The sequence below is a fragment of the Lutjanus erythropterus genome, chromosome 20 (assembly GCF_056507025.1).
Source record: "Lutjanus erythropterus isolate fLutEry1 chromosome 20, fLutEry1.hap2, whole genome shotgun sequence".
In the NCBI taxonomy this organism is placed as follows: Eukaryota; Metazoa; Chordata; class Actinopteri; order Lutjaniformes; family Lutjanidae; genus Lutjanus; species Lutjanus erythropterus.
Genome location: NC_139336.1, coordinates 26401491 through 26428374, shown reverse-complemented (window position 1 = coordinate 26428374; position 26884 = coordinate 26401491). Strand labels below are relative to the sequence as shown.

Below are 26884 nucleotides of genomic sequence, written 5' to 3'. Positions count from 1 at the left end.
CATTATTTACTAATCATTTCTTAAAGTTCTGAAAATGTTACATTAGTTTGTTCAATTTGTTTATGAGCTAAGTTTATCATTGGAGGAATTTCATTTCATTTGCATTCTTTTTAAACCCAAACAAGTATTTATTCATCATTAATTTAGTATTGGGAAAACTGTCTGTTTCCTGCTCTATTGACCTGCAGTAAATTAATCTGAAATATCGAGGTTGCACTGGTTTAGCAGCTAGAATTAATTGGAAGTGCATCAACTCTGTTGTCTCTTTAATTGGCACTTAATTACACGATGATTATTTATTTCCAGGAAACTTCCTGAGGAAATTATTAGGAATCATTAACAGACCAGAAAAGGAAAGTGTCGCCAACATTTGACACCATTTCTTCACAACATTAACCAGTTATGCTTGTTGCTTTTTTTTTTTATGCTGATATTGTCATATGTCTAGTTGCTCTCTAACGGTAACTGGCTAATCACTGTAGAACAACTTTACACAGTTAAAAATATGTACAGTATCATAGGCATTTTTCCCATGTAATGCAATATAGTACAAAAGATATGCAACCGATGCACCTATGAAGCTTAAAGTATACTTTTTTGTTGAGACAGAGATGTTGATGCTGATAAAACATTAGATATAACTTATAATGACTTAAAGGGATAGTTTGGCTTTTTTTTTTGGAAGCTAAGTGATGTACTGCTGTGAACAGGTCAGCAGCAAAACGCATTTTAGCCACCTTGAAAAAAAAGGCAAGACCTAAAAAATAATTTTAAGTTTAAATGTACACTATATTTGGAATATTTTCATTGCTTTACCCTGCCATAAGGCAGCCTTTTCTGACTGTTATATAAGCCAAATATTTCTCTCTCTACAGACACCAGACAGGAGTCACTGCTCTACTGCTGCCTCATTTGTTTGTGTTATTATGTGGCTTTTTGTGTATTTTAAAGGGTATCACCAGAGTCACACAATAGACTCGCATAGCCAGGAGAGAGGACTGGCTCCACACATGCACATTATGCTAGAGGGGGAAAAAACACCCCACTGTTTTTGCATTTCTGTAAACCAATCACAAACATCTTGGGCAGCACTAAGTCCAGGATGCAGCGATTGTGCTGCTGCAAAATAGCGTCAAGGGGGCAACTTGTTTTGGCGGAAGATTTACATGTCAAGAGGCGAGCTCTGGCATTAAAATGACTACATCACTGCAAAAGAAAAACTATCAGCTGTTAGCTTGTTTATATTCATACCATTAGCATCCCAGGCGCTAATTTGCAGTTTTCAATGTGTAGGTTGCAACTACGTGGTTGTTCTTGTTTCCTGCGGACTTTGAAAACATAGATAGTGACGCCGCGGCAGGACTCATACCAGCAGTGTGCATCTGGTGAGTCAAACTACACAATGCACAAACAAATTAACTTAGTGAGGCAGCAGCAGACCAGCAACTCCTGTGTTCTGCGACTTAAAATCTGTGTTTTTACAAGGTGTTTGGATTGTAACAGTAGTTTCCCGTCAAAAAGATTGTTTGACTGCAAAGATAAAGTGGTGAAAATATTCTATATATGGTGCATGCTTAAACTGATATTGATTTTTAGGTTGGTAAAATAAGTTTTATTGCTGACTCTCCACAGCAGTACATTGCTTAGCTTCATACACCCGTACTCCTGCTGCTTCTCTAAACATGGAGGCACAACTCTACTTCAAAAAATCCAAGACTATACATCTGCAGAGAACTGAACTGAATAATTAAAAAAAAGCATTTTGGCATCCTGTTAATTTGAATATCCACACAGAAAGGTTAAATGAGTCATTCACACTAAAGAATGACAGGAAAACCTGACAAACAGCTAAATAATATCCTTGAAGAAGCAGCCTCACCCAGTGAAGACCAGGCAAAGCAGGGTGCAGATGAGAATGAGGACTTGGTTGAACATGGCTGAGTTGGTCCTCTGGATTGCTCTGTGGACATCATTCTACCCAATAACAACAGCACACTTTAACATTTGAAGCTAAAAACTCAAATCCGCTCATATAAAAGAGAGATATCAACTTTCATCTATGAAATGTTGTCTCTAATCATTCATGTCACTTCTGTCACACCATTAGTTTAGCTATTGCGAATGGAGATGAAGCATTATGGTTCTGCTCTCGGATGCCTCCTGCTGCAGCAAAACAGCTGAACAGAATGAAATACAGAAAAACATGATAAAATGCAGACAGGCTCGCAAATTATCTCCCAGTGGAAGCCCTCCAGGGTGCACACAGTCACAGCAGCACAAAAGCCGGAGAATGGCATGGTAGAAATGACTGCGAACATGAAGGCTTGTATACATGAGCGCAGTGAAACGACATGGCTGTGATAGTGTATAGCTGTCAGCTGACCCGGCACAGTGTGACTCAAAGCGTCTCGCCTTAACAAAGTCATTAAAGTGTTGATTAAAAACAAGTCATTACCAGAAACAATTAAGTTAATGCTTTTGTTGACTCACAATCATGTTCTCCAAAGCGCACTTGGCCAGCCAGCAGTTGAGAAACACAGGAATGAAAATGTTCTTTATCGAGGGCAGGAAGATCTGAGGAAACAGTGAGACATTTAAATTAAATGGATATTTTTGGTTTCGTTGGGTAAAAGATCAATAAAGTGGTCTGAGAGACAGCTAGACTTCTGCTATTGCCTTTTGGATACGTTTTCAGGCTTCAGAAAATCTAGCCTGTGACGGGAGACTTTTGCCAATCACAGGGCGGTAGGAACCACTTACTGCACCTTTAAAAAGTGCACACCAATGGGAATACTATGTGTTGTGGCTTGTGAGTATATAAGTTCTCTGTCTAACATTTTAACACCCAAAATCACTGTCATGCAGGGTTACAGTCTGCAGTTTCTAGCCATTTCCATGTCTCTGTCTCGATTCTTGGTGTCTATCTACGACATTATAGCTCAGTCTGACTTACACTACATTTTATGGCTGCTAATCTTGAAGGCTAACACTGTACAAATATGAAAAAAAGAGTCTAAAGCTAAGCTAGCAACTGTGAGGCTGAGGCACAGTTGTGCTTTGATCTAAATGCTAATGTCAGCATGCTACTGTGCTAACACGCAGACGCTTAGCAGATAAATGCTCACTATGTTTGTCATCTTAGCATAACTTGTTAGCATGCTTATATTTGCTAATTTAGCACCCAATACACCCAAGACTGATAGGACTATTTCCACACCATTACCTAGCTCTTTACTTAGTGTTTTGCTAACATTAGCTAACTTAAGATGATACTATATATCAGATTTACAGGTCCCTCAGGAACATTTTTAACCATCTTCCAAATATCATTTTCTTTTCAACATAGACGAGCCTCACACATAGCATGTGTAAGTACAGGAAATAGGAAAGGAGACAGAAACCAAAGGGCAAAAATGGGTGGGACTTAGGAAGGTTCAATAGCTGTTATCCCAAAAACAAACGCCCATTGCTCCGAAAATATACACTCTTCTGGCAGCTGTTAGTTCAGTGACTGCTGCCCTGTCTATAGTGCTGAAGTTAGTTAAGTTACTTAGTTATTTAGTTAGTATTATCAGTAGCGTTGGTATTTTTGGAGCAATAATAATAATGCAGACCAAACCCGACGTAAGCCCATGAAATATATGAGAAAAATGGCCTGACCAGACCCAAACCTGTCTGGTCCCTTCAGGTCCCGTTGGGTTCAGGTACAGTTCTCAAGCTCTGAGCAACAGGCCTTCAGAGCAATTGGTGTTGGTTTTTGGGAAAATGGGCTGCTGGACAAATGTTTTTTTGGTCCAATGGGATGTTTTTTTTGGACTACTGGGGTTTATTTACCTATAGCTAACATAACATATGACAGTATTATATTGTTGCCATGGTAAAAGTTTTACCGTAATGATGAAGGGAACTGTGTTGATCATCTCCAGAAGAAAAGACACCTGAAATATCTGCTCCCAAATGTTCCCCTAAAAATTAAAAAAGAAAAAAAAACATGCACAGACTTTTTAACAGTTTTTACCTGTAGGCACACAAAAGACCGTGAGTCACTGCACAGATACATTCCTTTAATTGTAGTCTGTCACTTTCCACGACCACTTAATCCTTCACCTCAACCAGATCCTGTAATTACCGTCTCTCCTTAATGTAGCCATGACAAATGACTTGGGATAATTACGCCACTTATGTACTGTCAATCTCACAGACTGTAAGTGACTAATTGTACAGATTGTATTCTGTAATCATGCTGACACGCTTGAAGTCGGCGAGTGTTTGTTTTGCGCGTCTTACCTTGTAGCTCAGATACATCAGTAACATCGTCTCCAGGAAACTAATGATGGCCACAATCACCTGTGCAAACCGAACCAGGAAATAATAAACACAACCTCGTTAACATGGCCAAGCATGTATTTAAATCAATCAATATTTTTTATATTATGCTGTTACTCACCTGAATGGCCCAAAGAGGATCCTTTCTATCCACCCAGAAGATCAACTCCCTGTCAGGCAAAGCATACAACTCTTTTATTAACAATTAACTGATATATATGTGTTTGTCTTCTAGAGATGAAATGCATTATTATCTGTTTTATACCATCAGTGAGAGATAAATACAGTCAAAATACTAATGTGTCCAATTAACAACGCCTAACATCGACCTCGTAATGAAAACACTGGTGAGGTGACTGCAGGAAATGAGCTGAAAGAGCGCACACACACACACACACACACACACACACACACACACACACACACACACACACAGAATACTGCTCTTACCAGAGGCTCCATAATCATTTCCTACCAATGTGACCATATTAACAGGAATCACACCTTCTGCTGCTTACCAGTTAATTTCTCTGTCCTGCACTGATCCGTTCCACTGGCAGTCAACGCTGCAGAGTAGAGATGATGGTGACGAAAAGAGGACAAAACGATGCAGAATTAAAAGTTAATGATGTGCACAGTGAAGTTATTTGTAGTCTTTTACATTGGATCTTATACACGCCAATGAATCCATCAGTCTCTTAAATCTTCATGCTCATCTGTCTCAAATTAGTTTTTAATTTTAACAGGCAAGCATGGTGATTATATTCTAAGTTTTTCATGTTAAACACACAAAAACCTTAAATTCTTTACAGAGCAGCAGTAAAAATTTAAATTTCTTTAAAGATCTTCATGTTTGATGATTGTTTAAGTTCTCAGAGCATCTCTTTGCACTTTATCAACATTTTATTGCTGTTGTATCTCTACTTTTTTCAAAGTTGTATCTCTCCTTTTTTTTAATTAGTTTTCTTTTAATAATTTATCCTTTGTGTTCACTGTCCTTTACAGTGGTGTATGAAGGCCATTGTAGATTAAGAACAATACAGAGGACTGGTGGAGGAGGTGATATTCAGAGAAAAAAACTCAACATTTTCAAGATTAAAGTCATAAATTTACAAGAAAATAAACTTGGATATAAAGTGAGATTGAAGTGGTAAACTTACAAGAAACTTTGCACCACGCACAGAAAACTGTGCATCTAAAAATTGCTAGAAAAGTGCATCACATGATGCAAGAGAAGAGCATGCGGCAGGAGCGCTGTACTGTAGGAAAACAATGGTTTTGCTGCCAACACTTTTCCCAGGTTGGTCCGAACCACCAAAAAAAAAAGCGTCTGTGTTTCAAAACTTGGGAATGGGACTCACAATAATCAACTGTCTTTCTGTAAATTTGCGTACTCCACCTTTAAGTCAGTTTATTAAGCAATTTTCATTCAAACACATGAGTTTGGACTGTTGGTTGGACAAAACAAACATTGTTGAAGTGCCACTTCCGGCTCTGGATGATTCAAAATTTTTACAAACAAAGCAATCAATCTAAAGATATAAAATAGCGCTAACTTTTTGAAAGCAGAACAAAGACTAATTGTTATGAGGTATTTTTTTTAAAGTGTGGCATGAGTACTTTTACTCAAGGATTTGAATAATTCCTCCAGCACTGGTGTTGAGACACCTCCATGTGTTAATGTGCTATTCCAAACCTTGACTTTACTTTGACACATTTCCCTCAGTGTGAACAAACCATTTGTTGTTGCCACTGGGAGCGTTTTGCTGTCCCGCGCTGTGACTGGCGTTGGCGCCCTGAACGGGGTTGTCTGTCACCACGCGGATGATGTACAGCAGGCAGGTGAGCAGCTTCAGGCAGAAGTTGAACACACGGATCCTCAGACCTAAAGGCAGAAGACGCAGCCGTTTCACAACAACGCCATAAATTTGCAACAAAAATGGGATTTATTGTAACTCATAAGCAACGTCGGTGTGTGTGTGCTTGTACTTATGTGTGTAGATTTAGAGTACAGTGCAGCAAAGTGGTAATTCTCTTTAAATACAGTGTTGCTAAGCAAGAAACTTGTGCTGTTGTGTGTTTCTATATTCATCTGGGTCTCGTTAAGCACAAGTTTGTGGTTATTGCTTTTATTGCGTTATCATTTAATGGAGTATTTCAATTACGCAACTGCTACTTTGAGTGCGTGAGAAGACTGCACCATCCACTTACTTGATCTTTGGTTTTTGATGAAGAAAAGCTTCAGACGCTCCTTGAAGGTGTTTTCATTCACGTAAAACTCCACCTGCACCCTAACGGGGAACAAGGGGAGAGGAACTGTCACACGAGGATCAGCAGCACAAACAGCCACGCAGATGTTTCTCAGAGCAGTTTTTAACGGATGAAATTTTACACGGCATGAATATTCATCATGTTGTTTTTCTAATCATCTGCCCGAGGAGGGTTTGGGTAATTATCTGTCTCTGATTTTGTTCCCAATTACGAGACAGGGTTACTGTCAGAGAGGCGGCTCAAACCGAAGTAAGCAAAGAGCAGCTGTCACAGTATGGCGGATCATTTTACCCTGAATTAAATTTAAAAGGGAAAATGGAAAATTAAATGAGAAAATGGTGCATAAATTAGTATTATTTTAGTAAGCAGAATAATCAGGCAATAATTAAATTAAAAAGGGAAAAGAAATATCATAAACATTATTTTTATATTGTGAAATAGCAAAAAAAAAAAACAGAGATCAAAAAAAGTTCAATGTTAAAGGAGCAATATGTAGCAACTGTGTGTGCAAAAATTAGCACGGCAGTCACTGTACTAAACACACAGACGCTTTATTAAGTGGGTTGAAATCATATTTAATACAGGCTCTATGGTTGAAGAGAGTTGTGCCCCCTCCTCCCCAGACTCAGGGAAGCTCTGCAGGACATTTTAACAGTTATAAACATCTACGGCTTCTGCAAGACTATTAATGAGTTCTTACGGCTCATAAACAGACACTTACTTATTCTGCAAACATTCTGCATTAATTTGAACTCTAATTAACTTGAAGTATTCAAACCTCGCAGACCCCACAGCTGTAGTATTTCAACTTAACGTGTTTCCTTGATCTCTGATGACATATCAGAGTTTTTTTCATTTATTACAGTAAATATATTACAGATTTCTTCTTTAAGAGGAAAATGATTTTACTTGCTTTTTTTCGTTTTCCTTGGTAGTTTGCTCTAATTTCATTTTAAATTTATTTCTGCGTAAAATATCTTCCATATAAAAGTAACAACTATGACCTCACAAGTTGTCAATATTGTTGCAAGCAAAGTTTATTACTTTATTTTACTTTATTTTTATTTTACTAATGTTATTTCAGAGTAAACTGATCACAAACTTTCCTGTTGGAATAAAGAATAAAGGAAAAAAATAGGTTTCCATTCAAGTTTTCTTCAGAAGGTCTAATTGTTGCCCCTGGTGCCCCAATGTTGGAAAAACAATGCATCTGAAAGTGCCCTGCTGGCTGCCCCATGGCAGATAGAATAAGAGACAAAAGGTGATGCAGTGCACTAATGGGTGCCTTTAAATTACAGTGCCCTCCAGGTGCCCTGCCTGCTAGAAAATTAGTTGGCCTCTACATGCGTCTAGATGGTTTTTGTTACTGAGGTGCACAAGTTCTGAGTCACAGTTTTAACCTTAACCAAGATTTGAAACTGTTTCACCATGAATGCATCACGACTTTCTGTATGCTGGTAAGGAAGCCCATTTCTGTCAGTGTGATGGAAAAGAAAAGATCCTGGAAGTTATTAAACTGACAAAACTTTGACTTAGTGTCTAACTCATTATTTTGAGATACTTACTCATAAAGTATTGCACTCGAGTCCTTATTCTGAGACGGTTTCTCATTATTTTGAGATAATGACTCATTATTTGAGAAAACCTTTTATTATTTTGAGATAATAAGTCATTATTTGGAGAAAGTTTCTTTATTTTGAGGTAATAGCTCATTGTTTTGAGATAATAAGCCATTATTTTGAGATACTACCTCATTTTGAGGAAGTTTCTTATTGTTCTGATATATCAGCTCAGGAAAGTTTCTCATTGTAATGACTTACAGGACTCTTTCTTTCTTTCTTTCTTTCTTTCTTTCTTTTTTACACCTGCCCCTCACTCAGTCCACCACTGCCATCAGGAGTAACTTTCTTGTGGGTAAAAAAAAAATCTCCTCTTAGAATTTGAAAACAATCTACTAACTCTGAAATGATAGTGCATGTTGGTTGTTAAATTGTAAGCCAAAGCACAGAAGGAGGAGAGTCAGTCAGAGAGAAGAAGCACAACTCATACAGTAGGTAGCTTGGCAACCCACAGAAAATCTTTACACTAATAATCTTCACACTGCAGCCTTCAGAAGAGAGTGCAGGGAAAAATTAAAAGACAGAGACCGAGCGTAAGAGAGATTAGAAGAATTTCGAGGCTGTGCTGTCGCCTGCAGTAATCCCAAATATCGCCTCGTGGCTGAAAGGTTCACAGTGGGAAGGAAAACACAGTGTGGGCTGTTGGATGCACCGACATCCCTTCAGCGTGCGCTGCTTACTGCTATTTCAGGTCTGCACGATGATAAAACTACAGCACGGAGCGGAGAAGAAAACCCTTCAGAGGTGAAACGACGACGGAGGAATGTTCTGATCGGGACACAGCTGTCACATCTGGACAGCAGCAGGGCAGGGATGGACCTTGGAGGTTAAGGCACTTCAAGTGAGAGCTCACGAGGGTCCTACAGATTGCTCTCTGTCTATCTGACTGTCTGTGTGTGTGTGTCACCCCTCCACCCACCCACACACACACACACACACTCATATAATGGTGCAAGTAATGACCCATAATCAGCTCCTGTTGAGCACACAATTACCAGCTGAAGTGGTCTGACATTAGTCATACTGCAGTGTCACATTGGAGTTTCAGGCAATAAGACGTGCAGCTCTGGGAGTAATCAGATCTTTTAAAATGACTAACCTCCGCTGAGCGAGTTCTGAAAGTCCAAATCAGCTCTGAAACAGGCCTGGTTCTATCAGATCAAAGCTGAGCTGAAATAATTTGTGCATCAACAGAAAATTAATTTATTTGGGCTTTGCACAATTAAAATTATTTACACTTTAAATCAAGTCATTTTGCAAATATGTCAGAAATGCACTGGCTGTGGTTATAATCAATGAATATTTCTCTGGTTTTCTTTGTCTTAAGTGATAGTGAACTGAATATAATTAGGTTTTTGGGCTGCTTGTTGGATGAATTATGAATTATTTTTTAAAGTAAATTTTTTTTAATTAATTTCTTTAGCAAAATTGTTAGAAATTCACTGGTTTTGATTCTAAACTGGGAAAAAAATATGTTTTTCTGATGTTAGTGATAATAATAATAATAATCATAATAATAATAATAATCATAATAATAAACCCTTTATCTTTGCTCAAACCAGAGCACCCACCCACCCCACATCAAAAGCAAGACAGGTTAATGACAGTGTACTTAATGGAAAGAACAACAACAAAACCATGTGACAGACATGTTTTTTTAAGAGAAGGGCTCCAATAAAAACTTAATTTTGGATGACCAATGTAAATTAATGTACTGATGTAGTTGTGAATTCAGCCAAAAGTTACTTTATATATTTGGAGATTCCTCTATATGTGGACACATGATGCTTTGATTTCTGATTTTTAGAGCCAGACCATATCTGTTGGTCAATATTGGCCTGTCACAGCTAGGCTATATCAGTCTATATTGGTATCAGCATACAGTATATGTGGTCTGATATACTCTGATATTAAAACGTAAACATCAACAAAAACGGGACATAATGGAGATTGTTTTTTTTTTGTTTGTTTGTTTTTATCTTTATAGTGTATGTGTTTCTTTTATTTATAGTTATTTATAATTTAATTAAAATATCATATCATATTGAATATATATTAATTTTATTTTATTTTTATAGAACCTTTCAAAGTATAGTTACAAAGTGCTTCACAACAGCAAAATAAAAACTGAATCAAATAAAATGGCATTAAAATAAAATCACAATAAAAGAACATTAAATATATATAAATAAGGATTTTGGCCGATTGAAAGAAATGTTCTACTCCCTTATATCGGTATTGGCATCTTGTGGGCTATAAATAAACATGGAAATCGTGAGGAGCATTTTTCATTATGTGTTTTTGAACAAAACGACAATAAAACATTCAATCGAGAAATCGATAGCTGCAGCTCTACTTTATATAACAGCAGTTGCGTCCATGAATAAAGTAAATAAATACACGAATAGCTGACTTTTCGGTTCTTGTTACTATAAATAAATAAACACGCAGTCATTTCTGTGCATCTCAGCAGTTTTTTTCGGCGCGCTGATCAAACCGGTCAGAGCGAGATCACGTTGATCAGTCAAAAATGAAAATACATCGCATAAACTGCAATTTACCAAAAAAAAAAACATATATGTATACTGGCAATAAAAACTTATCCCATTGTGCCAACATGAAGGCATCCAGCTCCACCGACATCTGGACGTCACGCACACTTACGGTGGGGAGCACTTTGCTCCATGTGGCCCTACCTCTGCCCGGCGTCACTACCGAACGGGTCCGACCTCCAGGTGCCCACGGTGGGATTGATCCACGTCGGGATGATGATGTTCGGATCCATCGTCCGATCACTGACACCTGTGGCTGCGTCGTGCAGTCAGCCTCAATTCCTTCAGTATAAAAGCTTCTTGACCAGCGCGCCTCCCTGCAGCTCCAAAACAACACAACTGTGTTTGACGGAAAATGAATTAACTTAGAGCTTTGGAGGAAAAAAAAAAAAAAAAAAAAAACTTAAAACGCGCCTATTACAAAAAGGATCTACAAAAGACAAGAGTTCAGAGACAAAGCAGCGTTTGATTAGTGATTTATTTAGAAGAATGAAGTGCTTATTGGAATATTTTTAGAAATGTATACAATCTCTCTCTCTCTCTTTCTCTCTCGTGCGCGGGCCTGTTGCCACAGCAACGTTGGTATGACTGGAATAACCCGAACTGATGTCTGCAGCATGTTCATCTCCACAAGCACTGCAGCTCCTGAAAAAAACCTGTAAACACTGTGTCACACACCGGAGGAATTTGTATTTTCATTATTATCACTATTATTAGTAGTAGTATTAGTAGTACTATTAATTGATTAGTAAATTGGCAGAAGAATAATCTAATAAATAGTTTTTAAAGTGTTTGACTTTTAAAATGATTTCTTAAAGGGATAGTTCGCATTTTTTTAAAGTGTGGTTGGCACTAATCCAGTGCATTACCTGCAGTAGATGGTGGTCGACACGCCCCCAGTTTGGAGAAGCAGTAGGAGCACTGGTACAGGAAGCTAAGCAATCTGCTGCTGTGGGCAGGGTCGACAGCGAAACATGTTTTAGTAATTTTAAAAAGGGCCGCCTAAAAAAAAACACTACCAGTTTAAGGCCCCCCATCAGATGTAGCGCAGTTTTGGCGGTAAAAGGCATCTTTCTCCAGCTGTTTTCTACAGGCAGCTTTGCACCCCTCATGTTTCAGATGCTCAAAGTGTCATGCATTTTTGCAGGAGCGCTCTGAGCATCGTGAGCTGAAAAAACTTAAGCTTAGAGCAGAAAAGCGCCTAACATCATCGTTTTTTTTCCCCCCAGTGTCTAACCAGATAATTAAGTGAGAGACAGACCTTCTGTGGTGTTGAGGACAAAGTTTACAAATGCTTGAAAATAACAATCATGGAGGACAAATTACTTGTGGCTGTTGCTGGATACTTTTTAACTATGTGATTTTATCAGCCGAACAGAAAACAGCAGGCCTGCAGCAGGCATACCTGAGATTTTAGTAAGCTGTTTTCATTCATTTAAACTTAACTTGTAACATATAGTTCATGGCTTGTGCTAAGCTAACGTTAGCTCACTTTCAACATCTCTCTGGCAAGCTGCTTGTAATTTCTCCTCTTTCTGAGGGTTACACATGGGTCTGGTTCCCTGTGTCCCCTGTAATATTTGGAAACAGCCTCCCACCCTCAATTAGAGCCAGTCTGTTTTTTTTATTACTGATGTTTAGGGAGCTAACCAGCTAAGAAGTTAGGATCTGAGTTTATGTCACAGCAAAACTGCCATCAGGCTAAAGACAGCTGATAAAGTGGTTGCAACAATTTAAAAAACGCTCTGCACTGCATTTTAAAAAGAACAGCCTCAATTAAAAAAAAAGGCAGGTTGATAGTTTGTGTGGAGCTTTTTTAAGTTGCTAAAATACCTTTTGTTGACTCTGTTCACAGCAGCACACTGCTTAGCTTCCTTCACCTGTACTCCTGGTGCTTCTCCAAGCTGGGGGCGTGCCAACCACGACCTACTGTAGATACACTGACTGTTGTTGAGTACCTCATGCAACCTCACTTCAGAAAGTCCAAACTATCCCTTTAAGCAAATATGCTAAAACTTCAGCGGTTGTTGCTCTAAAATACGATCATTTTTCTTGTTTTGTTTTTGGACTGCTGGTTGGACAAAACAGGCAACAGTGAAACACCACCCTTAGCCTTAAGAAACTGAAAGAAGTATTTTTCATTTTTCGACATTTTATAGACCAAACTAATCTTTGTATCACATTTGTCTTTTTTTGCAGGTGTTTTCATCGATTGCAGCATGTGTCGATATGTGTCTTAGACGTGTTTCTTATGTGTCATCTGAAGCCCTCATCATGACTTATAGCCCACAAAGCCCTGAGGCATGTGCCGTTTGTATTTCTGTTTCTCTGTTTTTCTCATCTGTCAAGAGAGAACAATAAGAGGCAGTTCTCCCTGCTCTGCTGATGTGGAGGTTCTGGCATCAGAAGTGACAGACGACAGCAACAGAAAGATCGATGCTTTTTTTTTCCCTTTTTGGATTTGAGTAGAAAATGCAGACAAGAAGAAAATCAACAACAATGTAGGAGGCTCTGCTCTCTCTGCTCTCGCACTCTCTTCTGCGTCCCTCCCACCGTTTTGTCTTCTCTTAATTATGAAGAGTCTGAAGTAGTAATTTATAGATGACCTCCTCCATGACTCAGTGCTTTTGAAAATACCAGGAGAGGCCACTCCACTTGAACTCCCTTCGCCCACACTGGTTCTGTAACGCCACTCAGCGTGGATTTCCATGTTACATGAGAAGACCTTTACATCATAACGCCTTCCTGGAAAAATTTGTGACATTTTCACTTGTGCATTTCTAATTTATGCACTCAACAAAAATACAAACATAACACTTTTGTTTTCGCTCTCATTTTTCCTGAGCTAAAGCAAAAAACAAAAAAAAAATCTCAGACTTCTTCTGTGCACACAAAAGGGTTTTATTTGACTCAAATTTTGTTTACAAAATTTGCTAGTGAGCACTTCTCCTTTGTCAAGATAATCCATCCACCTGACAGGTGCAGCATACAGAGATGCTGATTAAACAGCATGATTATTGCACAGGTGTGCATTGGATTGGCCAGGAAACCCTAAAATGTGCAGTTTTATCTTGAAACAATATATTTGTTGGGCAAAGAACTATGTCTGTTTTACATTACGGCTACAGATACCACCCTGCTCTACCTCTGACTGGCTAGTACTCACTAGTACTCATTGCCTTCATTGGGTAGGATTTGGCATGAGGAGTGATTTAGGGTCATGGATAGGGTAAGAATATCAATGTCAGCCCATCAGTAGCAGAGTAGGGTGGATCATGACTCCCAATACACTGAAGCAGACATCTTGAGAATGACCACACCCGCTTTAGGTTAAAACAAGTTCCGTAAAAGTGCCGACACTAAATTGGAAAAAAAAATAGTGGCATAATTCTTAAAAGCTGCTGCAAAACATTTTACACATCGAACAATAAAAAAAAATAAAGTGTACTATGATTGTGCCTCTAAATCAAAATGAATCAGAGAGGAGTCTTAGTGATGGTGGAACAAAAGTTTTTACTGTGAAAAAATATGAGCCCACTATAAAACACCTGCTTTTAGAGTGGAATTTGGTTTAACAGTCTGCGTGAAAGAGCGCCGGGGACAGAGGGTATTTCAGTGTTAATAATTCACAGAAATTAAGATGACCTCCTGCCTAATCATGAACCTTGTAAACAGCATAAAGGAACACAGGAAGTGGGAGTAAAACTGACCCGTTTTCTGCTTCTTGCAGTTCGTAGTAAATGGTTGCCGTATTGAACACAAACGGCAAGCGAAATGGAGACAGGAGTTTGACTTAGCCACAGATGTAATCAGTTTAGAGTGAGAACAAATTACCAAAACGGCTAAATAACTCTCACAATCTAGTCTAGGTCACATGTTAGGATTCAGGTAACCCACAAGGCCACCTTCCTTAAAGAGAGGCTGGTGGACTTCTGCAGGGTAGAACTCAATAGTCCAACATTGGAATAGTCGTTATTAGAAAAAACAGAATCATGATCTTAAACTCTGAAGTCAAATGTAGTTGTAATTTCATATAAAAGGTAATAAATTCAATAAGATAGTTGTGTACGCCCATAGGATTTGGGCTCTTAATAGCTAAAAAGTAAAATGTGAGTCTTATTGTTTTGCAATTAAAGTGGCATAAACCTCAGAATGTCAATCAGATTAGAGGGGCTGCTTTCACCAAAATGGGGCAAAGTACCTGGATGGGCTGCTTTCATCTGCAAATTTCTTTTTCCAAGATAAAACTGCACATTCTAGAGTGTCCTTTGATTGTGACCAGTCCAAGACACACCTGTGCAATAGTCAGAACTATGCAATAGTGCTGTTTGATCAGCATCTCTGCGCCAAACCCACCCACCCACACTAAATTTGAGTGAAAAAAAACCTTTTGTTTGCACAGAAAAAGTTTTAGATCTTTTACTTCAACTCAAGTTCAGCTCAGAAAAATGTCACTTAAGTGGGAATAAATTATGATGACACTTAAAACACTGCAAATTGAAAAAATAAAACAAGAACTACAGACAGAAGGCAGAAGAACAGATAAAAGGATAAAGAAGGACTGGGCCTGAGAGCAACACACTGAATGTTTGACAATATTGTGTGCATGCGTTTGTGTATTTCCTCTTACACATGCCTGCCTTTGGGAAGGCAACCTTTTGAGTGATGGATGATCCCTGGGCAGATGTGACCAGTGACATTTGGGAGTTCTCAGAAACACAAGCCTGCAGGCTGACCACTGAGAAACCTCACCCGCAGCATCACTCACCTCCAACAACACTATCTACCAGGGACAGAGGACGGGTTCATTTGGAGTACGGACAGACAAATGATAATAACTGTCTAAATAGGAGCGGAAAATGTAGACAGCTTCATCGAGGAGAAGAAAGTGGTTGTTGCAAGGACAGCTGGGGAAAGGTTGCATCTGACTGAAAGCATTGGCAGAGCTCGCCGTTTTTCCTCGTCAAATAGATCTGTCAAATATTACAAACAGCGCTGCGGTCTCAAAGGAACGCTGCTGCTGTAATCACATCTAAAATTATATTTCAGCATCGCTCTCCTGACGTCCATCTGGCAGAAACCTCAGATTACATGCTGGACAAATATCTTTAGGAAACTCAAATATGAGCGTGTAACAAAGTGCTCTGGATTGTTGAATTCAGCGCTCTTCAAAACAACTGCAATAATTTAAAAAAAAAAAAAAGAGGAACGTGTCTCCAAGTTATTTTTGACTCTTTGTGTCAGACTTTAGAGGCAGAAGCTCTCCACTGTTTTCAGTCTCAGGACAAAAACAAATGAAGCAGATCCCAGAAAAACAGACAGAAGAGTGCTTCTGATTGTGTCTATCACGCTGCAGGAGCAGAGCACAGAACTGAAGGTAGAAGAGGAGATACATAACAGAGGAACTGATGGTGAGGTCTCATTTTGAATTCTTATTGTGAATTAGGTCACAGTGCTAAAAAACATGTTTCAAGTCAAACTTTTTTCAAGTTTCAAATAGATTCTGGGGAGAATCTATCAAACACACAGGCACACACAAACCTAAAGCCCGATTCAGAAACGTTTTCTCTTTCAGCACCATGGACAGCACCCAAAATCCAAACACCACTCACACCGGCAGGGTTAAAGAACCCTTCAAACTGTACTCGTGTACGTTGTTATGTTCTAAGACTGCATGAGGTAAACACTTCATGCACAACAACTAAAACAAACTTCAAAACAACTGCAAACACTGCCACAACGGGTGGTCAAGTGGGCCACTTAGCGTTATTTGTCAGCCGCAGAAAAGAGGCCTGGCAATCAGCACTTACAGGTGAAAGCAACATGAGATGATTAACACGGCTGTAATGAGGTCAAATAATCTGCAACGCTGGTCAAAATAAGAGTGATTTTTCACTAGGCGGAAAAATCATGATTACATGTGGGAAATGCAGACAAATTGAATCAAAAGAGGAGTAGCAGCTGCAAACTGAAATGAAGCAGGACGATTCTGATGGACAAAAAGACTACTGAGACAGTCATTTTTATTATTAATTAGTCTGCTGATTCTTTGCCTCGATTAATTGTTTTGGTCTATAGATGTCAAAGCAGCAGCAGAACGTATTTTGAGTTTGGCGTCTCGGCTCTGACCTCATCACTCCTCGCAGATTATGTTTACATAGAAATATTGAGGAGTGATGAGGACACATCTTGGACCCCCTGTCGGAGCCTGCAGGTGGATGCTGGGGTGGTGGTGGGGCTGAATGAACAGACTGTTGCAGGGCAGCAATGGTACTGACAGGCAGAGGGAGAGATGGGAGGTTTGAGCGGTTTAAACAGACCGCCAGATTGAAAGGGTGCGTTTGTTATGTACTACAGAGTGTGAGGTGTCTTACATGTGATTGCGGTGCAGCTGGAGTTGACTGCGTGGACCAGCTGCAGGTGTCGCTACGTTAGTTAAGAATAAGTATAAACTATGAAATAGCTAGCTTAAAATAATAGTTGTGCAAAAGTGTAAATGGCTGAAATAGCAAAAATCGGGGCTTCTCAAAGTGTAGCCCACAGGCCAGTGGCAGCCCTCTGTACATTTTGTGCAGCCACCAAACATGACATAAAGTTAATGCATTTTATTTGAATCATTCCATTTCAAAACTGTCACTTTCAATAGCCCACATTCAAGACACCTGACTACTCGGCTACTGCACCAAACTGCGCGCCCTCCCTAACAAGCATCTGTCAGTTCAGGAATGACGACTTGCAGAAAGCTACTAGTTGCATAGCAACACAGTGTGTCACAGAAATTAGTTCTGTCATCAATGCTAATGCTGTATTTCAGTGGACAAACTGGCAGTTTAATGTGGAAGTCAGATGGAAAAGCCAACAGTGTATAGCTGAGAAAAGGAGGTTTCAGAAAAAGATGGATCAACTTTCTCTTTGTCGGACGTCTGGGGACAGATTAAATGATCTGCCTCATATGCAAACAAGTGAATTCAGTGTTTAATAAATTGAATGTTTAGACCAAACAAATCCTAGGACACTTTCATGGGTTTTCCTGTGCAGCACTCAATCATTTGCTGGCTCCCTAAATTGGCAATCAATAATTAAAACCTTGAGAACCCCTCGCAGAAAGTAATGAATAAATGGTGAGACAGCTAAAATAATGGATGTAGAGTTGAAAAAGTTTGCTAAAAGTAATGTTTAGATGGATAAATAATGGTGAAGTTAAGGAAGTGCTGACAGGGCTGTGGGGTATCTGACAAAAGATTTATATACTAATCATCTCAGCTTTAAAGTATTAAATCAAACAATCTTCATTTTAAACAGCACTGCTCAAACTATTTTCTGTTTCCTCTGTTATCTTCCGTCCACGCTGCTGCCTACCTGTCATCATTCTGGAAGCCCTGGTCCCCGAGAAGCAGGTCTCTGAAGCGGAAGCGGGGCGGCAGCGGGGGCACCTCGCTCTCCTGCTGCTCCATCTTAAGCGTGGAGATGTCTAAGATAACCCCGCTTCTGTTGACGTTGGTCTGGAGTCGCGCTGAAGAGGAGCTGGAGGAGGGAGAGGAGAACGGTGAACGAGCAGCAGGGAAATGAAAGAAGCTGGAAGGAAAGGCGATGTTGAAAAGGAACAAGGAGCAGGAGAGGAGAGGGAGGAAGGAAAGGAAACATGGGATGGAAAAGTGCAGGTGGTGGACTGATACAGGAATGCAAAAAAGTCCAAATCCTCCCCTCTAAACTTTAGTGGTTAGACTTTTTTAACTGTTTGTACTTGTTTTGTAATATGAAATGAAGTCATACTACAGAAAAGAAAAAGCAAAACCAGCCAACTTATGCTCATCTAAAGCATCATGCACACTAACTGCTTCACTACCCTGCGAGCGCAGACCTAAAATGCCGCTACAATGACTTTAAGCATAAATCTGTGACATTTAAGCATAATGAGCAGAAGCAGAAGTTTGCATGCACTCTTGTGAAGGTTAGATAAACTAAAGTACAGTTAGATGATAGAGTGAACAGTTTCTAACTTTAATTTATGCATAACTTTATTAGCAGAATCATAACATTTGTTTTTTGGGGTAACAATGCGCAGTATTTCTCTGATATTTTTGTTTCTTGTAATAAATCTGCTGAAGGTGCCACAAAAACAGGGTTTAAAGTAGACTCAGAGTCTACCATTTATTTTGGTTTCAACCAGCGGTGGAAAGTAACTAAGTACATTAATTCAAGTGCAGCACTGTGCAGATTTATGGAAATCTACAGAGGTCTGCCATGTTGAACCACCATACCACTAAATCCCTCACATTTTGAGTCTCAGTGAAAGTATTTTAAATTTTAGGTTGTTGTAGTTAACTAAAACTAAATTAAACACTAAAACTAGGTGTGTCAAAACAACAATAACAAACAACTGAAGGTCAGGTTTGGTTCTTTAGTCCAGAAAACACTGCTGGAGTTTGACAGACAAATAACATTGCAGAATCTCCAAAACAATGGAAGTGAATGGTGAATATAAAATGCCTCCGTACTGCTCATCTGGTGTAATCCAAGTCTCCTAAAGCCCCAACATGCTGAGCTGACTAAAAACATATAATTTACACCATGTTTTTACCACGTTTGATGGGAGTTTAGGTGAAATTAATTATCCCAGATGAGCAGCATGAAGGTATTTCTGTTTTTTTCCAGGTGTTTTTTACATTTGAAAACTGGTCTCCATTCACTTACATTGTTTGTGAGATTCTGCGACACCGCTTTCCTGTTAAACTCCAGCAGTGTTTTGCAGACTAACAAAACAAACCCGACCTTCAATCAGCATGAGGGTGAGTAGATAACAACTGAAGTTTCAGTTTTGGGTGAACTATCCCTTTAACATTTTTAAAGCCCAAAGACTGAACTAAATGGAGCAAACCCATTATGGAAACTAACTGAAATGAATCCGAACTGAAAACAAAAATTCAAAGAAGAACGGAAAACACAAAACCACTGTAACTCTGATCTAGAGCCAGTATTCGGGTTGTCTGTTATGAAACGTGGCAGAGGAAGAGCTGTACCCTCTGTAGATATAAAGGGCTCATTATAAACTGGATCATTTTTGCATTATTATTCTGCCAACATATCCCTTTAAATCTTTCACACCGGACCTTTAAGATGTAGTTGAGGCCCCTCATAATATTTCAGATGTCAAATTTGTGGCGCTCAAAATAAAGATTAGAGAAATATCTGTGCTAATTTGTGCAGCGGAACTTTACTTGTTCCTCTCAGTAAAATGCTGCTTACACAATGATGCATGAGTAATAATAATGTCATATATCATAATTCATTAGTCACAGAGGACGTTATTTTTGCAGAGCGAGTACTTCTACTGCTGCTGTGTATCCACACAAGCATGAATTTAACTTGTAATAGTGATTTTTTTATAATGTTGTATGGATACATTTATTGAAGTAAAGGATCTGAGACTTCTTCCACCACTGGTTTCAGCTCACGCCACGACTTATCTTGAGGCACACATCATTAAACCTAATAATAACTCAGATTAGTCTTGGTATCGACACACACACGCAAAAAAAAAAAAAAAACAGTGGTAAAGGAATATCTCGTTAGCTGCATGATTTGTACTGTTACATTAATGTCTGCAGATGTTGAGTCACTTCTTTTCTCTTATTCTATCACAGCCTGAGAGTCTGAGTAACATGCAAAAGGAGGAGTACAGTGCAATGGGATGTTACCTTTGAACCAGGATAAGAAGGTGATGAACTGATGTCGGTCACTTGAAAGAATGAGATGGATTAGAAACCCCAGCGTTAAGTGAATGGATTGGTTGTTAATACTTTACACTGCATGGTTGTGTGTTTTTGAGCGCTTCTCTTCCTGGGAGTTTTTCGCACATTAACTCCCTGGTTAAAACAACATCCTTCCATTAAATATTACTCATCGCTGGAAGATGTAAAAGATGCATTTCATGACTCAAATAAAGTGTAAGAGGTTTGGTGTGAAATCCTCTTGACAGAAGACTAATGCTGTTTTTCAGTCTCTTCCAGAAAGATCACTGAAATAAGCAGCTGAAGTTACACAATCTGCAGAGAGGCAAGGCATGCAGCAGAGTATAAAAAAGAGCCTTGAACCTCTCTTTTCCTCCATCTCTCCGCCTGTTCCTTGTCTCTCCGTTTGTTATATTCCTCCATCAAGCTTTTCAAACTTATTGAATAATAGATGAAGGATATATTTCCCGGGGGTTTTGGTGAAATCCATCCATCTAACTTCACCAAACACAGCCAATGGCAAAGAGCACCACGAAGCCAAATGTGATGAGTGAGAAGTTTTACGGTCTGATTTGTTGAGCACACCAGCGCGTCTCCTTTGGGGCTTGAAATGCACATTTTTATCACAACATGCAGTGTTTTTAACTTCTGGCACTTTACATTAAGACTACTCTTATGGTTTATAATTAGGTTATTAATTTGGTTGTAATCACTTAATAAATCATTGATAAGCTGTTACAACACAGTAGATGTGAAAAGGGCAACACTGACCTGTTGCAGTTTGTGAACCTACATTTATTTCAACTGTTAGGCCTCGGTACTCACTGCACTTCCCAGCTAACACATAGTATTCCTGGAACCTTCCATACAGCTTTCCACTTTGCAACCATGCCAATTTTTTGTTCAACACAAACTTAATGTTCTAACAACTATACAAAACAATGTATTTATCTCCCCAAAACGTTAAATTAACCTTCATACCTTCATAGTCCCTACCAAATAAAGGCAAGAAGCACAAAAAATAATGTAAAAAATCTGATGACTGAGAGAAAAAAAGCCCAGTTACAAATTCATCTGCTACCATCATAAAGCAGCACAGTTAGACAACTGATAATTCAGAGCCATGGTCAGGGCCACAGATTCTCACTCGCAAAAACCTTAGTCAGACAAACAATCAGTGAGTCAGGCAGACTACAGGAACGTATTCATCTAAACAGCTCTGCCTCTGCACTCTCTCTGCTACCAGCTGATGGAGAGGGAGGCTGGCAGGTTAAGAGGGTGGTGGTGCATTTTGGTCATTTTGCTGACAAGAGAGATTGCATCCTCCCTCAACTCCCCACATCCCCATCACTTACTGCTTAACAGTACAGATAAATGTGGGTTCACTATTTGTCAAGCAACAGGTCACTGTTTCCCTTTTATCCAATATTTTGTAACAGCTTATTAATGATTTAGAAAGTGTTTACTATCTAATTAATAACCCAGTAGTCTTACAGTACAGTGGTACCATTATTTCTCGTAATGCAAACATGTTTACAGTATCCAGGCGGTTATAGTGAAAGCTGAGACACACACACACACACACACACACACACACACACACACACACACACACAGAGCAAACCAATGAACAGCTGAACACACAACACTGGTGACACTGACAGGTAGACAGTGTATGGATGAAGCTCTGGAAAAACACTGATACACAGTAAAATCAGCATATTAACACAGCAACACAACTGAGAACAACACAGTAAAGCTGCAACAATTAATTATCCAGCTGTCAACAATTGCCAATTCATTTCAATTTTCAAAATCAATAAATTTTGTGTAGAAAAAATGACAAAAATCTCTGATTTCAGTGCCTCAGATGTGAATATTTTCTTTGGTCCTCTACGCAAGTGAACTAAATATCTTTGGATTGCGGACTTAACAAGAGAGTGATCAACATTTTTCACAATTTTCTGGACCAAACAATTAATCAGTTAATCAAGAAAATGATCGACAGATTAATCGATAATGAAAATAAGTTAGTTCCAGGCCTATAAAATATTCAAATATCAAGATATTTGGCACTTTTCACAGTTTTTATTTACACAAATCCCTCATCTTCAGAGTCTGTGACTGTGAATATAATAAGTTCAATAATCAACTTATTGATCACTAATCTGCTCCTGAAGTTTTCCTCCTTACTCGTCCCTACTGTTGTTGGGTTTCTTACCGAGGCTTGTGGTCGTTCACGGTCCCGTCATCGTTCACAAACGTCTGATTCACGTAACATTCACTGCACATTTTGGCCGGAGATCCGGCGCTGCCGTCGGACTGGAGAGCTGCGGTGGTCGGCGTTGAGTCCCCCTTCACAAAGTCGTCTTCCTGGGTTAATTGCATCGGAGGGTGATCTGCCCAAAGAGGAGTGGACACCCGGAGAGAAAGACGCGCTCTTTGACGAGCCCGGGTGGTATCTGTCTCCCTGTGTGTGTGTGTGTCTGTGTGTGTGCGCCTGGATGGATGGATGGATGGAGGGATGGATGGATGGATGGATGGATGCCTCAGCTCACCTATTCAGGTGCATCTTGGAGGTATGAGGAGTTTCGGTCAGCCTACGCAAATAAGAAGCTGCGAGCAAAGTGACAACTGGCTGATGAACTCTTTAAAGAGACAAAACTGAAAGATGCCACTCAAATCATTTCAAAAATAAATTTCAAAATAAAAAAAAAAAGCAGGCCGACTAGGTGTGAGGGGAAATACTGTGGGAGCTGCAGAGGACAGGTCTGCAGCAGTGAACATGACAGCTCTCCTGGCTGAGGTAGCGATACACCTAATGACATAACTGTTGAATTATCACCCAACTCTTGGTGACAAGAGAGAGATTAGCGCCATCTGCTGGAGGCTCCGGGTCTCTTCACTCCCCCAGAATATAAAAATATATGGTCAAATGGGACTTTGCACAAGAAAAAATTAACTATTTTCAGCTTAATACGCAAACATACGATGAATAAACACAAAACACCACAGACCTGAATTACCGTTGTGACATAAAGTGAAATTATTATTATTTTACACCATACATACAAACCCCAAATATAAAAAGGTGGGACACTGTGTAAAATGTTAATAGAAACAGAATGCAAGGATCTACAAAAACTTTTCAACCTATATTCAGCTGAATACAGGACATGGACAATATATTTAATGTTCAAACTATTTAACTTTATTGTTTCTTTGTGTTCTTTGCAAATATACGCTCATTCTGGACTTGCAACACGTTTCAAAAATACTGGTACAGGAGCGAGAGACTGGGAAAAACACCTATGTAGAATATTCAACAGGTAAACAGGTCAACTGGTAACAGGTGACTGTATTATGATTGGGTATTAAAGGGCATTTAAAGGCTCAAGCATGGACGGGCGAGGTTCACCACTTTTTAAGGGATTTCACCATCTACAATTTATAATATCATTAAAAGATTCTGACATTCGATGCCTGTGACCTTTGACCTCAGGTGACACCGAATTTAAAATCCACATGGGCTCGGGAACAGTGATGTCAGTAAACACAGTGTGTCGCTGCATCTACAAAGTAAAGAGTCTTATATCAACGACATCCAGAAATGTCACTGACCTGTGTTTTAGTAAAAGTAATAATACAAAAACATAAAAACACTCCTTTACATGTACAAGTCCTGCATTCAAAATCCTACTTAGTGCAATCAGAAAAATGTGTTTAAAGTATCAAAAGTTAAAGTAATCATTCTGTGCTAAAACACACGCAAACAGTATTTGACAGTTGTCGCAGTTTGAAGTGGAGCATCAGGTCGTCCAGTATCCCTCCACAGGATCACAAGATAGATCTGAGGAGCTGTGAAATGATAATGAGGTATAAAAGAGGGAAAAAAATAAATCCAACCATGCAAATTTTTGTTTTTATATTTTTTGGCATCTCTCTGATCTTTGCTGTTTTTGTAAAATACTGGATAATTTTACCTCTTTGGATCACAACAACTCCTTTAAATGAAACTATTTGTAAAGTCTAGAGGGGAAATCACTCATTATGACAACTGTATTATCTTTATACATCTTCCCAAAACAAAAACACATCAGGATTCTTGAAGTTTTTCAGGAATGTCTTCATATCTACCAACCTCGCATTAATCCCAGACGTCACGGTGGCGTGATGTGTGTCTATCAGGACAGCAGCATGACAAGAAGGAAAATAGCTCGATGATGATGGGATGATTCATCACCTCAGTAAAACCTGAAAATCACACATTTACTTCCACCGTGTGTGTGTGCCCGCTGTCTGTCAGCGTTTCTCAGGTGTGCTGAGCCGATCATCCCACCTCTCACACTGAGGAAACCCTGGAGGAGTCTCGTACTCCCCCACAGACAGCAGGGGGAGGCACGAGGGGCCCGGCAGCATCACTGGGATTAACAGGCCTCTCCTGGGATAACAGCTAATGCTTACAGTATCATATTAACATCATCATATTTCAGTGTAACACTAAAAAGGAAGATAGCAACACAGCCTGAGATTGGTAAATATTAGAAACGCACAAGGAAGAATCTCATGTAAACTGAATGTGAAACTACCTGCACCAAATACTTAATCTGTGAATTATATATTATTATATTTTGCATTATTAGATTATTAATAGTGGTAAATCAATCAGCAAGTAGTGCTCAGATGAGCCAGTTTAAACTATGTTGTACAGTAGTTTAGTTAACTGGTTCCCAGCATAGGGTTTGGGCTCCTTCAAAGGGTCACAAAATCAACACGTCCTCATTCCTAAACAACAGAATAGGTTGTTTGCCAATGTCTGGATCCCAAAATGACATATATGTCTGTTTCAAAAAGAAGATATATGAACATTTCCACAAAGACATATTGTATATGAACCTTCCCAAACAACATAAATTACTGTTCCCAAAAGAAATGACCGTTCTCAGTATAACATATATGACCATTTCCAAAACAACCTATATAACAACATGTGGTTATTTTTCTGGACAGGATGACCTGCACTAAATAATCTGAGAGGCTGACATGAAAAATTACATTCTGCTACACAAATTCCTAGCAATATGTTACAACCGTTTGATTTTTTTTAACGTTGGATAATTTGATCTATTTGTGATTCAAATAATTATCTAAATGAAACCATGTTAAAAGTTTTGAGGTACAAAGTCCCCTTAACAATATCAAAAACATCCAAGACGCAACAATTGGGCCAAACTAGACACCAGCCACCAGTTTAATCTTTAACAAATGGTATTTTAATGTAAAATCTGAATCTGAAAAGTAACTAATAACTGTAGCTGTCAAATAAATGTAGTGGAGCAGAAAGTGCAATATTCCCCTCTGAAATGTAGTGAAGTATAAAATTTCATAAAATGGAGAGAGAAGCCAAATTATTTCCAATACGCTGCCAGAAGAAGAAATGAAAATAAAATGTGAAAGATTGACTGACTGGCTGTTTTTCTGTATTATTTATTTCTTTGTTTATTTGATGACGCAAACTGGAGCAAGTATGGAGGAGACGTGGGAGAGGTGATATGATTCACTGAGGTGACGGTGACACGAGGTTGTCTAAGAGTTTTGAGCTTGTGATGGATGTTTAAGATTGACTCAGTCGCTCCGACTAGAGCGGGAAGCCTTTTTAACTGCTGGAGACGAGAAAAGTCACATCTGTGGGAATAACCCACTGGGGGAGATGCTCTGTGAGGGAAACTAGAGTTTTCTCAGCAGATTTAAGGAATAATATTGATTGTTCATATACTGTAGATCTGTCACATTCATTCAGTATAAAAATATGCTTTAACTTACAAAAGTAAACGTGTGTATTATGTATATGTTCCATATATTATGTGATTAAATTTGTCTATCACTTTAATGTGGCAGCTGGAAGAGGTTTTAATACTACTTTATTACTTTATATACTCCTCAGTAGCTTGTGAACGTTCCCAGAGGATCAATAAAGTCTTGTCTTAACCTATAATTATGTGTTACATTTTATTTATTTGTTGGTATTAATCTAAATCTGCAAACTAAATGCATCAAATAAATATAGCGGAGGACAATATTTGCCTCTGAATTGTGCTGGAACATAAATATAAGGCAGAAGAAAATGGAAAATCAAAATTTTAGCCTATTTAAGTACATTATTTGAGTAAATACAGCTTACTTACTTTCCATCTGTGAGCAAAACTGACATTCCCATCAGCCTCGGTAATACTTTGTGTTAGTTAGCAAATGTTTGCATGCTAACACTTTAAGCTAACATGGTGATCATTAGCCTACCAAATTAATATGTTGCTGTTCGAGTTTTTTGTTCATTTGCTCAGGGATTTTTTTGCACTTTCAGCACCACCATGCTGTCTAGATCCAT

At 38.9% G+C, this 26884-nt stretch overlaps 1 protein-coding gene across 2 annotated transcripts in view; it reads right to left on the bottom strand.

Moving 5' to 3' along the window:
- The window catches only part of kcnt1a (potassium sodium-activated channel subfamily T member 1a), a 51520-nt gene extending 28633 nt beyond the window's left edge, over positions 1–22887 (bottom strand). Inside the window, exons 1-10 of one of the 2 annotated variants that reach the window (XM_084745705.1) lie at positions 22721–22887; positions 18128–18292; positions 6538–6617; positions 6064–6211; positions 4845–4892; positions 4448–4496; positions 4288–4347; positions 3891–3965; positions 2491–2574; positions 1880–1974 (exon numbers count right to left, since the gene is read on the bottom strand). In XM_084745705.1, the coding sequence (XP_084601831.1) occupies positions 1880–1974; positions 2491–2574; positions 3891–3965; positions 4288–4347; positions 4448–4496; positions 4845–4892; positions 6064–6211; positions 6538–6617; positions 18128–18292; positions 22721–22887 (971 nt within the window). Of the gene's footprint in view, positions 1–1879; positions 1975–2490; positions 2575–3890; positions 3966–4287; positions 4348–4447; positions 4497–4844; positions 4893–6063; positions 6212–6537; positions 6618–10912; positions 11392–18127; positions 18293–22720 lie in introns of those variants that run through there. The other variant, XM_084745706.1, reaches the window with a different exon arrangement.
- Between the last annotated feature and the right edge of the window lie 3997 nt (positions 22888–26884).